The sequence below is a fragment of the Glossina fuscipes genome, unplaced genomic scaffold (genome assembly GCF_014805625.2).
Source record: "Glossina fuscipes isolate IAEA_lab_2018 unplaced genomic scaffold, Yale_Gfus_2 112, whole genome shotgun sequence".
Lineage (NCBI taxonomy): Eukaryota > Metazoa > Arthropoda > Insecta > Diptera > Glossinidae > Glossina > Glossina fuscipes.
In genome coordinates, this window is record NW_023998455.1 from 5,612,958 (window position 1) to 5,628,421 (window position 15,464).

The window sequence follows — 15,464 nt, forward strand, 5'->3', positions numbered from 1 at the left end:
ACTGTGCGGGGGATGAGCCTCTCACAACGATAGATTGACTTTTGAAAAGGCGGGCAACAGAACTTTACTAAATCGATTCAAAATTGTACTAATCAAGGTTATATAATACTGTGTCCAAACTCTGCGGGCGTGTATTTTCCAAATTGATCACGCTATGCCACACATCTGGGTCAGATTTCACATCGTAAACATTATTAGTATTTTAGCTGCGCTTGGCTGTACACAACGCACCAAACTTACTTTTTCCGATTTATACAATGAGTGATTTTGTTGAGCAAAGAAATTACATTAAGTTTTATTCGCGAAATAAAATATCTTGTGGTGAATACACTATGTCGGAAGCAAGTGTTTGCAAATGATGTAATAAATTTGGTGGAACGGTTTACGGTCGAAAACCGTCTTCATAGCGACGCCCATCAACCTCTACCGACGGAATTTCCGACAAACGAATCAAAGATTCGGCCCGAACAACTGATCGATTAGCAATTAGAGATCTGACTGACGTTGTTGGCATTTAAAGCGTATCAGTCAATAACATATTAAGAGATCGGCAACAAAAACGCTCAAATTCTTTGAAAAAGACGATCGCGTTCAAATCTATGAATGTCTTGACTATCAATTGGTCATGAAACACATTATTACGAGAGATAAGACTTGAATCTACGCTTACGACCCGGAACCAATCGATCAGTCGAGCGAATATTGTACAAAAAGCGAGCCAAGACCGAAAAAACCGCGCCATAATCGTTCAAAAGTCAAGCTGATGTCGACAGTTTTTCTCGATTATCAAAGTGATGAATTTCGGGCCAAATTGTTAAGAACGAATTTTTTTCGAAAAGGACCCAGAATTGTGGCAAGATAGTTTTTGGTTTGTCCAACTCGATAATGTACCATCTCACTCCTCATTGATTATTCGAGATAATTTCGCGAAAAGTTCAACCCATATGGTTCCTCCACGGTCCCATTCACCTGACTTACCCACACGTGACTTTTGGCTATTCCCTAAACTCGAAGGATCTCTTCGGGGATAACGTTTTGACCCGATTGAAGAGATACAAGCTGAATCGCCGAAAGCTTTGAAGACCATTCCGGAAATCGACTATAACAACTCTTTCGAGACTCGAAAAAAAAGTTGCCATAAGTGCACAGCATCTCTGAAAGCGACGAAATAGATTTGGGATAACAATTGAATTCAAAAAAGATAAAATAAAACTGTTTTTACGTTTTGAACACAGCATTATTTGATAGAACTTTTAATTGATAGGTGTGAGTGACAGAGCATATACTTACTCCTGCTTCTTTGCTTTTAAGAATAATGCGAATTCTCAAGTTCCAGAAGGTTAGAAGAAGCAAACGGCAAAGTTCTCCTGGCTAAGAGTGAAATGTACCCAAATTTTTAATAAACAATCCTTATGAAACGAGTATAGCCCTCAGACAGCGGACAGTCTTCAAGAGACATTTGTCGGGAATCACTTAAAAAGTGAAATTTCACGTCCCTTCGACAAAACCAAGAATACTTATTAGATACTCTATGGAAGTTTCGATAGGTCATTTTGATTGATCCGAGCTTTCCTCAAGGTGCTTGATTATTGCTATCATTGCCCAAAGGATATCCTGCGAAAAGACCAGGTTGTCATCGTTGTGGATCACCGACCGCAGAGAGATGAGTGATCTTCAATTTAATGGCGTCTAGATATTATAGGAACAAATGAAATCGCACTTCATGAGACAACTTGGACGTCACTTTGATAAATTAGAGAGATTAATAGAAAATTTCTTTGATGCGTCAATGCATTCGAGATCATTTCCTTCAGTACCAATTTAGCCAACTTTACGTAGACAACTCTCTACTTGTGACATACTCAGAATACTCACAAGAACAAAGACTTATTGCAAATATTCTTTTTTAAATACGGAAAACAAAATTTGGAAAAGTCGGTAGACCCCGCTCACATCCATGGATTAAATCCTTCAAATAAAAGAAATTTTTAATAAAGTTGACTAAGTAAATAGTGTAAGTATTCTATTCAAAGTATCTTATATCACATAGTTGTAGTCATCCATCCGTCCTTCCGTCCGGCTTATGATCGGTGCATTTGCTAGTGTAACGTTTGCAATCGAAGATAAAAACTCGATATTTAATTTCTTTGATTCCTTTCGGAAATTATTGGAAATATTTGGAAAATATTTTTCCCGTAAAAGGGAAGAACGAATTGAAAATCGTACACTTATAATAAATTGTCATCGACAACGTATCTACAACTATTCGTAATACGTTCATCTCTCTACGTTGATCTCACTTTGCCTATTGCCTACTTGCTAAAGATCTCTCACACCGAGTGCACAGGATTTTTCTCAAAATATTTTGTCACTGTTCGGAAAAAAAATTAAATTTGATGCTGAATAATAAAAGTAAAAACACAATTAGAAAAAATAAAAAAAAATTAAAATAATGTTAAAAAAAAGAAATAAAGCGTCTCCATCTTTTAGATGTTTTTTTTTTTTTGTTTTCTGCAAAGTCTTTACATAAATCAAATTTTTAATTAAATTGCCACTGAATTAGTTTCCTTTTTTTTTTTTTGTTTCATTAATAAGAGGAAAAACATAAAAAATTTAAAAAATTTTTGGTATAATTGTGCAAAGTAATGTAATCTACATATCTACATATATATACATATATACACATATATATATATATATATATACATATACATATATGCATACATACACACATAATTCTAATATCGGATATGTGTGTGGGAGTAGTTGAGAATGTTTCTTTTAACAATAAGAAAAGTTTTTCTTCTCCTTTTTAATATTAGTTTATATCTAAACAAAATTTAACGATTAAGTATAATTGAGTGCCTTCACAATAGAGAATTTTTTACACACACATACAGAACATTTCACTTCAATACGAGCAAAATTCATTTACTATAATTTTTTACAAAATATAATTTTTTTTCCTTTTTTTTTTTACAGAATATTTATATTACAACACTAACAGGATTACGTTTTACGTAAATTTTTTATAATGAAAATGTTTTGTTTGGTTTTGTTTTTTTTTTTTTTTTTTTTGTTTTTGTTAAGATATGTCGTCCGAAGTCAGAGAGAAAAAAAAAATTGCAAAACGAAAAATGAAAAATGTATATATATATTAAGCCAAAGTTTGAGCGAATATTTATAACAATTTTTTTTTTTTTAAAGATTAAAGAAATTCCAAATGCAACATTGCTTCTCTTTTTTTTTTTTTTTTGATATAAAAAGATTGTATTTTCATTTGTCTACAAACTCAGTAGAAATTTTGAGCTTTTACCTCTACATCTTAGTATTTGTGCTTCTCAAGTTTAAAGTCGTAGATCGTAAGGCTTTCGTAACAGAAACAAAAAAAAGGACCACAACTTGACTTCTAGACTTGTCTTGAATTGAAATCTAATAACTAAATAAATAAATAAAAAAAAAAAAAATAGTTTATACACAAAATAGTTTTGGAAAAATTTATACATTTTTTTTTAAGCAATGTGTATATAAAACATTTAACTAAAAAACTTACCAAAAACTATTCTGCTTGTTTTTTTTTTTTTTTTTAGATTTTTGTATATATACATATATATATATTTAACTTTTTTCTATTCATTTTTTTGTTTTTTTAAATTTTTTTTATTTTTATATATTATTATCGTACTACTTGACATCCACTATAAGAGGAACTTCGCTAATATCGATTAAATTTGGCGGTGTTTCTGCTTGTTTTGCTAAACGCAGCTGTTGTTGTTGCTTTTTCAAAATCAAGTCATCGGCAGCGTCAGTAGCGGTAACTGCGGCTGCAGTTAAGGGAGCAGTCGAAATCGAAGACGTTGCGGAGGACGCTGATGTTGTAACGGACGAGCACGACGAAGCTGACGACGACAAAGCAGTCGCCACCAAAGAATTAACGGCTCTAGTTTCATCTTGTGTTGCATCGGCCTCCCGCTGCAAATCATTTTCATTGATGAGAGCAAAACGTTGCTGTTGTTGTTGCAGGCATTGATTAGCATTGACAGCGGCTGCTGCCATCATCATCGCCGCATCGCAATAGTTGGTTAACATAGCAGTAGAACTGGCCGCCGAAGCGTTCGCATTTGTAGCGGCTGCGTAATTCGTATTCGCCATAAAGGCACTCGGGGTTAGCGAGTGATGATGATGATGATGGTGATGATGATAATCGTTTGCAAAGAAACTGGCAGCATTCAATGAACTCATATTCATGGAATAAGAATTTGCGAAGCCCCCTGCCGTCACATTGGCCCGATTAGGAGCTGTTGCTGTTATATTAGTATTCGTGTAATTATTTTCGACGTCAACGCTGCACTCGCTGCCACCTACCAAACTGCTACTGCTATTGCTTAGAGCTGCGTAATTGCTTTCGGCTGAACTGCTATGAGCCGCATTATTGCCTGCTACATAACTCGAGTAATGCTGTTGTTGTTGGTGTTGTTGCATTGCTACTGCTGCTGTTGCTACCATAGGCTGATGTTGACTGGCAACAGCTGCTGCAGCTGCTACGGCGGCAGCGGATGATCAAGTTGTTGTTAATTGTCGCCACATTGTGTGTCACATCGATGGCAAATAAGGCCAAGAAAAACTATTGCCGGACAGCAGCATGTCACGTATCAGCGTTTCAATAGGTGTTTTACCGACTAGACGGACAAAAAATAATTGTTCAATGACCTAAGCTCCAAAAGAAAAGAAAAGAAAGGAAAAGAAAAAGAAGACAACGAAAAAAAAAGACAAAAATTGAAATACAACCCAAGGCAATACAGGCTTTCAGGAGAGCAATAAAGATCTTAAATTTAGAGGCAAAAAAAAAACAAAAAACAAAAAAAGCGATTTCTTTTTTTTTTTTTTTGGTTTCTTGCTTTAGCACTTACTTGTGACGAAACCGTTCTTAACGATGGCAGCCTTAGCAGCAATTTACCAAAACGCGTAGGCTGATTTGGATATTGCGTGCGGCAATATTCCTCTAAGGCGCATTGAGATTTTTCTTGCAGGGATTCTATATGCGTTACATCCGATAAACCGCAGGCATCTGCAAATGAAGAAAAGGAAACCCATTCAAAATTTAAATCAATTAAGAAAATTGAGTGAAAACATTTTGAAAACTTTCCATTCGTATCAATGTTTAGTATCTTGATGTCCTCACATCGATAAAATAAAAAGAATCAGAGAAAATTCCTTTTCGACGACATCGAATCTAAAACTATCCAAGCAAAATAGTCTAAAAGAGAATACATTAGTCTTAATATACAAATATCTAAACCTATGCACTTAGGCTGAGAGAATTGAAAAAAAACAAACCTAGAGTACACATGTATAGTGTCATTTATAGTGCCTTTCATTTACCATTAAATGCCTTAAGTGCTATACATTGCTCATCTTGATAAATGTAAGCATATCAAAGATATCCCTTTGCTCAAATGTCGTCAAACTGTCTCCTTATTTGATTATCTTAATTGAACAATGCATAGTCCATCCATCTCTCAATCAAACCAGTACTATGAGAAAAGACAGGTAATCCTTTCCGCTAATCTTAAAATTAAAATTATGAGCTAAGGAAGGACAAAGAAAGCCATAAAATTACAAGTATTTTAAGCGTCCTATAAATTAATTAATACTTAATTATATCGGAGAATTTAATAAAATGCTATTGTAATTAATTTCGGTATAAATTATGGAAATAACAGAAATATTATTCTCCAAGTTCGTGACTCACAGGATTCCGCATTAAAGCGGAACTCAGTTGCATTTATATTTTAAACACTAACTTAATCACTAATTCGATCATCGAAAGAAAAAGAAGAAAGGGGCAGAATAATTGGGTTAGAAAGGTGAAGATAAAATAATAGAGGACTCAACTTAGAGTCTTCGACGACGGCTCAGTGTGGTTTTTTTGCATTTAACAACATCGAGCAACATTTAATGACCGGGAAGTAACTGCATATCGTGATCGAAAGGAATCTTTGGCCAACATATTTTAATAAGTTAGTCATAAATGCTTTTCCAGCTATATACTATTGCGCTTGAAAAATTCCTAAGGAATCTTTTATAGGCTAGAAATCGTTTACTGTTGTCCCAAGGCTACACCATAATCGGGCTCTAACAAAGTCCAAAGCACTTGAGAAGGATAAGCATAGTTGTTGTAGCCGGCTATTCCGGGCCGATCTTTTCATTGTAGGGCAAAACGTTCTCGAAAGAGTCTAAGTGGTTCTTCCGAAAAGTATTTAGAAGAACAAGCCTCGAATATATGCTGCAACCAAAAACATAGCAGAGCACCAAGCGTGGGAGAAAGATGCATAACCGATTAATTGGATTAATTATGATGAATGCTCTGAGACATACTCACATTGCTAAGTTATAGACTCAGAATTCAGAATTTGTTTTGCAATAGGGAGGCAGTTCGCGAAAGGTTCCGATAACCGCGGATGAATTTTGAAAGAGGAAAAAAAATGAACACAATTTGCATTTATTGTTAATGCGTCAAAGGGTTAAAGTAAACTTTTGCACATAATTTTAAAAAACAAACCGCGGAAGCAGTGAAAATGCGGTGATTGTGTGAAAAAATCCGTTGTTGCTTGTCTTCCTACAAACACTAGGGTATGTACTGTTAATATCAAACGGAAACGCATACCGGAAAAGACTGAAATATTTAAAAGGTTGAGAACACGTCTGACCGCACCTCCACATCTTTTTGTCTTGCAATTGTATGTCTCAGGCTCTCAGAAGTCGAGGTAACCTAATCTCATATAGGATGTGGTTCACCAAACCGCTTATACGCAATAGCTTGGCAATGACGTAAATTTCAAACTTTCTACAAAATAATTTTTTTTTTTTTGGGAATACTGAAATGAGATGTGTATTCAGCTAATATTGAAATCCCTCATCAATTTCTCTTTATTAAAGTCAAAAGATCCAACCGGAAATAGGAAAAAAAAACTGAAGTCATAGGTCAACTGCAATAAAATATTTATAGGTTAAAATAGAATAAATGGAATATTAAGCAGATATGAATACATACACACAAATATATATAAATATATTTAATTAAAGCTTACATGTCTAAGACTATTTTCGTTTGCAATTCATCTTCGAATGTTAAATAACTTGACTGTAAACATCCAATAAAGAATACATGATATATATGAATTACTTGCAAGTACTTTTAATTGCCATAAGCAATATTTTTCCGTTCATCTCCAAGAGCAAATGTCTTCTGTAAAAATACATCTTGACGTCATGCTTTAAAAATATGCCTTTCGTATCCCATTGTAACGATTGCCTTTCTCTCTCGTAATAAAATTGACCCAGATATTAATTTTTTTATTTTTCTTATGAACAAAGTGAGAAAGAAACGAGGAATTTTGATTGAATCTCATAGATATAACAAGCCTAAGATGGCACATTACACCATCAGGAAACTGTTAATAATAGCTAAAGAAATGCTAAAAGAAATTTAGAGAGTTTAAAAAAAGATAGTTCGGATGTTTGATTCGGAAGTTAATAGGCCGACTAAAAGATTGGGCGCCAGGGACCGATGCCGTTATACACAATTCTAAAAATTTGCTTCAGAGAGCCTAAAGAGAAATCGCCTCTATATGTGTAAGAGTAAACAAATCACAGCAAACAAATTTATTTTTTCTTAAGAGTTAAGTTTTTTTCTTAAGATCCTTATACCCACCCCTGGAAGCTGAGGACATATTCAGTTTGTACAAACGTTTACAGCATCCAGGAAGACGTTAAAAACACCTCACAAATTATTTTGGATCATCATCGAATTGAGAATCGATGTAAGCATGCTGATCTGTCCGTCTGTCTCTCTATCTGTTTACCTGCTGATAAAATTCCTACAACAGACAGAAGGAAGCTTGAGAGACCGTGCAGAGTATATATGTTCTCTAATAGTACCAAACATTGATCTGTCTTTTCCGCTGCCAATGTCTGCGTGAACATTCTTCTGGTCGCGGCCTTTAAGATATCGGCTTCAAATTTAGCAAAAATATTGAAAATTGTTGCAAGAAAGTCCTTATTGAAAATCCGCGTAATCAAACAAGGGATATGCCCAACGTATAACATGGAGTAAGAATGGCTCTGCTTTCGAAAGCAACAAAGCTGGGTGTTGTGCCCAGATATGATAGATTGGTAAAATTCCACGCATATTCAATAAAAATGGAAAACAGTAACCACGCCCACTCAATGAAATTTTTGAAAAAATTTCATTTCTTTGTTCTTAGTATCTTTTAATATCAAGTTGGTGGTGGTGGGTATAACGGTTTCGGTGATAGTCGCGTCTAACTTCCCAGCTTGGTTTTTTGTTACCTCTCTAGCTAGCAGTTACTCTGAAAGTGTTCTCTACACGTGGTGGGTGCGATCGCGGACTGGGAGTCATAAGCTCGATCGGATAATCGGAGCATTCGCTATAACTGCGGCCCCACACCCACTCTTATCTTTGCTTTGAAATTTCCTATTCTAAACGGTCACCGGTCTACACTTTACGTTGAACGAATGGACTTGAGGACAAGCGTGTCTTGTACGAATTTTTTATATTTTGAAGTCATATATCGAATTTAAAATACAAGAAGAAGATGATAGAAAACGCATTCTAATCTCATTACGCATGCGATGATACATGTAAAAAGAAAACGAAAAAAAAAAACTACCCGCAGATATTTAAAAATATCTAATATCTTGAAAACGGCATCAAATTAATATTGAATTAAAAAAAAGATTTATTTATGACTACTGAATATAAAATATAAACACGCGGTTAACCAACACCTCAAAATTACTAGTGTTTATTAATAGACCCTACAGAAGGCATTTCTGGTTCGTTGTCGATTTGAAACCTATGTAAATGTGGAAAGAGAAAATTGTTGTATTCTTAGCCAAAGCACTAAAAACGGACCAGATTTCTCTCTCTTCCTTGATAACAGACCTTGGAAGGTGAAGTCAAAGTACATGTTTAGTCTATAAGACTTAATCGTAGGTTATTTATTTATACTATAGTTTTTTTGTTTTACCACGATAATTATAAACATTTGCAAAGTCTACCTCTAGGTTCACTTACTTGTAATCAGAAAAATTCGAAAATAAGTTCGATTAACTCATTCCTTGGTAATCGTTGCAAATAAATTTTTGTATTATATTATCCCTCTTGTCTATCGATTTTAAATTTCTTCTCCTTTCCTCTATGCTACTCTTCGGATACATTAGATTAATTGTTTATAGTATTCTTACGCTTATATGCCATGTTACTCCTTTATATTGTAATTTCGTTTAACTTCAACATAACATTAAAAACCGACAAGTGGTGGTTGCGGAGAATTTTGCCTTGCATCGCAAGTGATCTCTTCCTTCTCTTTAATGCCGACCTTTACAAGGTGTGATTGTAATCTACACAAACAGCGACTTAAGTAGATATGCTTATATTAGGCAGTTTTGTTTTCTGCTTCTTTTTCACTAACGTGACAACACATCATTAACTATTAACCACATATCTGCGGTCAATTTATATGGACATTAATTGATAGTTTAATAAATATTCAAATGCAAATATTGATATAAAAAATAAATATATATATACGTTAACAAATCAGATATGCTTACGTACATACACAAACAAATGTACAATTTCAATTGCACATATATACATATTTACGTAGAGACATCGTGTGGCATTTTAATGGTTAAAATTAGAAATTATTGTGCAACTAGTTAAAGTTGTTGCACAATGTTTGCGAGCATATAACAGCCAGGCAAACATGAATAGTATATATATATTCGATCATGAGTATAATGAACACAAGTGTTTATTTAACGATTTACTTTTATTTTAAAACACACATCTTAACATGCATTTTAAAATATTCGATAATCTTAGAGAGCGATTGAAAGAGAAAGATTCATAGAATAAAATCAAGTCGAGAAGTAAGTACATTAAGCGGTTTTTATCATTCCACCTTTTTCTCTTTCTGTTACCCTTTCTTTGGTCTCTTTTTTTTTTTGCAATAACTTTTGCTATATATCGAATTAGCTATTAATACTTAAGTTATGCGGTGCATGCTTTAAAAAAACTGCCGACATGTCCCTTCCAGTACAGTTCCTTTCCACTTTCTTTCACAATATTTATATTTTTAATAGAATAAATATCGCGATTTTGTGGCGATAATGCATTTTGTTCCAAAAGACAATTATTTGTAATTCTTCTCAGAAACTTCATGTCATTATCCCGAATAAAAATCCCTCTCAAAAATTATATTTCGGAATATCACAGGTTTATTTAGTCGTCGATCCTTTTAAAACGCTCTATCTTGTATGCCTATATTACCATCATCTTGACGTATGGTTTTCTAGGCACACTTTACGTTGTGCGTTGAGCCCGCGATCCGCATCTACCTCGATAAACTTAATTTGTATCTTGCCACGTCACAACGCTTTTTTTGAGAGCATAAGCCGTCCACCATATGGCGCTTTAAAAAATGACAAAGTCTGGCGATAATGTAGTTTTGAAAGACGAGATCCTTTTTCATTAATTCAAACGAAAAGTCGTACATGTTTAGATGTTTTCCTACCTACCTACTGTAATTGCCACGCCTAAAGACAAGTGTTTGTTAACATCATCGATGATTTCTCTAAAAGGTTTTAAACGGCTCTCCTTAGTTTTTGCCTACAATGGTTTTAACAATGAAATCAGTAGTATTTCTTGTCTTAGTCCCGAAGTGATTGTCTGTTCTGGCTCTCCTTAGGTTTTGACAATGAAATCAGTAGTATGTGTTGTCTTAGTCCCGAAGTGTTTGTCTGTTCTTCTATAAACCCAAAGCATTACCTCGGACTAAATTAATACCATTATGGAGCACTTTTGTTCATTGCCGCTCTAATGAAAATGTTAATTTCCCCCCGCTTCTATTTACTAATTAATCATCATTGAGAAGTTTCTTATTCCAAAGCAAAAAATTATACTCGATAATGTGCTTGTGTGTACAGGTTGAGAGACAAGAGGACGGTAAATTTTCTGAGAAATTCTTTTATTTAACATAATGTTAAGGAATATTTTTTATAACATTGCTATCAAGAGTTATTGTTATCATATATTACTGGTTTAAATTAGTGCTATCTCTATGCCCACAGCTGTATTCATATATACTTATTTTGTACAGACAAAAAATTTTCTTTCATTAGAGGAGAGGAAAAGTGAAATAAAATGCAAAAGATTTACACAAACGAAACACCATCACAGGGTAAGGATTTATTAATTTCGATACGTCGTTTGTAACAAGTAAAGGTCACTTGATGGACCTGAGAAATTAAACTTATTTATTCTTGCTCGCTCATCCGTCTAACTTTCATTCATTGCTGATAGCCTCTTGGTTGTGAAAACTAGGATAAAAGATTGGGAAAAGGCAAAGCAGCCTTTTAAAGGTGGGGAAAATTCCGAGAAAATGTCAGTCTACATTTTGTTTACCCCAAAACTTTATGGTAGCTTTGCGATAAAAATGATTTTTGATGGTTGCTTTCAAGAGCAGTGCAGTAGCATGTTAAGCATATAAGATTAGTCTCGATACAAATACAACTGTCTAATCTGTTTCACAATTACTTGCTGCATCATGGAATGTGTTAGTTGCATCAAAAGCAAAATTTTCTTCTATCCTTATAGTTAAGAAGCTCAATATATTTTGTTCCATTCACATATTTAAATCGAATCTGCAGCGAACTACTTCGAAACGAAACGGCTTGAATTAATTGCATTCCTCTTAAGAGGTAGCCTCATTGTACACTTTTCGGAATATCACTTCTTTTTTTTTTTTACTGGCTTAAACAGGCAGTGCAAAGACATTTGAGACTTTAAATGCGATTTTCTCGAAATTTGGACTTTTGGAGGCGGCACGCCGCATAACTCAAGCAATTTTCACTTTTTTCGTTCGACTGTTTTACCCCGCAAAGTCAATTTAGTCGACTTTTTCGGTCGAAAATTCATATCTGTTATTTAATCGCTTGCCAGTCACACAACAACAAAATCCACATAGCTAAACAATCTTGCGAATTTCTTAAGTCATTTGTTAGACTCAATGATTTTCTTTTTTTGATTTCAAGTTACGGACAATTACACTGCATACCGCAGAAACCCATGACTTTGTAATGCGCCGTCAGAAAGCCTTCAATGTCAACAATTTGTTTTCCCCAATTCTTTAGAACTACTTTTCTTCTTATTTCTACTCCATCATCCATCCATCCCAGCATCCATCGAAAATGCCAAAAAAATTTATTCACCGATTGACCGATTCACAGATGGAACTCAATGATTTATACTAGCATGTTCGAAAGTAGTTCAATATCAAGTTAAGAAATCTTTATGAAAAAAAAGTACGCAGCCTTTTTTCCCATATCCCTTGTTAGTCGCAGTGCCTTTACGCAAACAAAGGCGTTGAAAAAAAACTCTAATGATCCATGTCCAGTCAAAAAGCTTTTTTTAAAGCACACGCGTGCAGCATCTGTGGTACGAGGAAGCTTGAATTTCTCCAGTTGTATATAATACCCAGAAACACCAACAAAGACTTAAGGTAGATGCACCTTTTACTATTCGAAATCAATTTAAGTTTGCGCGTCCGATGTTCGTCCATGTATTTTTATCCTAAGCACACAGATCACAATTCATAAGGTATTGACTATGGAAATGAATTGAATCGAGCCTCAATTACAGCCGCTCTCCATATAATGCGCCATATAATAATATATAAATGGTATTTTGAAATTTAAGTTGCTATGATCCGCCTGAGTGGCCGAGTAGGTAAGAGTCTCAACTAGCAACTCAATGGTCGTAGGTTTAAAGCTCAAGTGCGGTAAACTTTTTCATAAAGCCGAAAGCCTTATATGCTAATGCTTTAAGACTTTGATCTTAGAATATATTCTTTGGCTAAATTTATGATAATAATGTTAATAATAAATTGCTATGAAAAACTTGGATCGAACCCCCTTATATATGGCCAAAAAGACGATCATTAAACATGGCTTCTCCTTTTATAAGAACTCACGTTCAGGCCCTTATAAGAATTGTCGCAAAAAGTACGCCTTGAAGTGATAATTATCATGAATATAAAGGAAGATATTTGTCAAGCAAAATTACATAGGATGTTTAAAGATCGACTCTAACTGAATGCAATGTTTATTCATTTATATAATTTCATTTTTATTTTAGTTTTTTATCTCGAACCTTCTATTTACGCATGTTAATAAGAAAATCTCAGCAGGTATCGATTCGATGCCTACCGATAATTTCTTCTCCTTCTTTCACCCTGCCTCAGATATTATAGAAGGCAATCAGTGATATTGTGGCAAATGGAAAAAAGAAAATACGATAACAGTAACGAAGAAGTAAAGCGCTAGATATGCGTTAGTAATATTCGTTGTGGAAAAGTTCCATAAATCTTTTCACGTAATAACATATTAAACACAGTTTTGTTCATAGCATTAGTATTTCGTTTTCCATAATAGTTTGCCTAAAACCAATTGAAGTTCGAACTTTTTAGTCTTTTTTTTTCCTTTCGCCCGGAAATGAGCATAGAAAACAAGTATATCGTAGCGTGAGTCGAAGTAGTCATAGGAAATAATTTGAAAATTTCATAACTGAAAAAATCGAATCAAAGACTACGGCGGCGAAAATCAGATTGACTGTTATATGAAGTGCAGGTCTAATGAAATATCCCTTAAAGATAAGCAAGGACGAGATACGTTGTAGTAAATTTAGGCTATGTCCCTTGTCCTCTTAGGTAAACAAGGGTGGTGGGATAAGAATTTAATAAAGGAAATGAGAAAAAAACTGTCTTCGTCGCTGTGTAGACAAGCCCGACATAATTAGAATTAGAAAAGTTGGAAGAGTGTTTTGTCGGCTCAAGAAATCTTTATCCCGCGGAGCTCCATCTCGGATGTCGGGGTATCTCACCATCTCTCCGCACTTGTAAGAGGTAGCTCTTCGCCCCTTTCGCACCAGAACAGTGTACAATGACTAATTGTTTAAAATGAATTAAATTCTTAGCTAATAGCTTAATAATAATAATTCGTCATAAAGAAAGTCTTACAATTCTCTATAGCATTATCTAACAATGGACATATATCAATAAAAATGTACTTTAAAAAGAAAAAAAAAGTTGCTTGCTCGTGTACATAGGAAGAGACAGGCATTTTAATTAATATATTCTAACTTAAAGTCATAAATTCATATCAAGCCATAAATAATGCTTTAACCTCTGTGTGAGAATAACAGTAATACAGTTATAAACTTATATAATATATGTACATATAAAAATATATATGGGAAGGCATCACATCATCACATGCTATGCCTCTATATGAACAAATCTTTCATATTTTCCACTTATATCTAATGTAGTTGAAAATATTTCTAATGTCATAAATTTTCGTAACCAAGAAATATAATAAAAAGCACAATATATCGTCCATGAAAAGATATTTCAAAGGAGAGCTCTCAGCTCTCTTGCCTCACGTCTGCTACAATTTATAAGTACACTCAAAAACGATTTAACCTTTTCTTCACCATCATATTTTGTCAAGTAGAAAAAAATGCAGAAAAAAAATAAGAAGAACAAAAAGGTAATAACAACATAAAAATTTTAAATAATTTCTTTTTTTCCCCCTTAATATCAACTTTAAACTACAGGAACAAGTGAGCTAATTTCATACGATTGAATATGAATCTTAAACACCCATCATCCAGGATTGAAAAAATTCGATTCGATATAGAACCGGGCAACAAATCCGATTCGAACCGCTTCGCTAGACTAAGAGTTGAAAAAAAAAACTGTTCAATAAAGTCAGATGTCCCCAATTTCTCGATCCAAACCGCGAGCATAACTTATGAGTTAGTAAGAGTTGAAATAATGCAGGGGCAACCAGGCAAACCAGTTACTCTCGATTAGCCGATTCGAATTGAAACAAAGCAGGGCAATAAAGGCAGAGGTTCACAATTACTCGATTTGGGCCGCTGTACAGTATGCCGTTAAAATAAAACGCGACAACAAATACAGATATACTCGATTTCTAATAAGCAATCTTTTAGGCTTTCCTTTTTAGGAGTCAAGGCGATGTAGGCGAACGTAGACAGGAAACTTGGGCAAAAAGTTTCCATTGCATTTTTCAATCGATGTCCAGACGGTAGACATAGTTTATTATGGCAGGAGCACGCCGTGGAAATTCTGAAGTAACAAGCAAAATGAAAGACTCAATATACCGTCATTTTCCGATTGTGGCTATAAAAAATTGGAAAAATAAAGTATTGCCCTGATGATCGCTGTTGTAACCGACTATATAGTTTGGTTTATGTACGTATAAGCAGCTAAATGTAAAAAATCTTCAACTCCTTTTGTCGTTGTTGTTGTTGTTGTTATTGTCGTCTTTGTGTTAGTTGTTATTACTGGTGG

The 15,464-nt window shown here is 34.3% G+C and overlaps 2 protein-coding genes across 3 annotated transcripts in view; both read right to left on the minus strand.

Annotated features, from left to right (window-relative positions):
- Positions 1–3,604: 3,604 nt before the first annotated feature.
- Positions 3,605–4,529, minus strand: LOC119639469 (putative GPI-anchored protein pfl2). Its single transcript, XM_038036869.1, has one exon. It carries the CDS (start codon positions 4,504–4,506, stop codon positions 3,685–3,687), a length of 822 nt encoding a protein of 273 aa, XP_037892797.1. The 5' UTR covers positions 4,507–4,529; the 3' UTR covers positions 3,605–3,684.
- Positions 4,530–4,568: 39 nt separating this feature from the next.
- The window catches only part of LOC119639468 (steroid receptor seven-up, isoforms B/C), a 68,673-nt gene continuing 57,777 nt past the window's right edge, over positions 4,569–15,464 (minus strand). For both annotated transcript variants that reach the window (XM_038036866.1, XM_038036867.1), the window contains 2 exons: positions 4,911–5,068; positions 4,569–4,710 (listed from right to left, as the gene is read on the minus strand). In XM_038036866.1, coding sequence (XP_037892794.1) covers positions 4,594–4,710; positions 4,911–5,068 — 275 coding nt within the window. In that variant the 3' untranslated portion in view covers positions 4,569–4,593. The remainder of the gene's footprint in view (positions 4,711–4,910; positions 5,069–15,464) is intronic.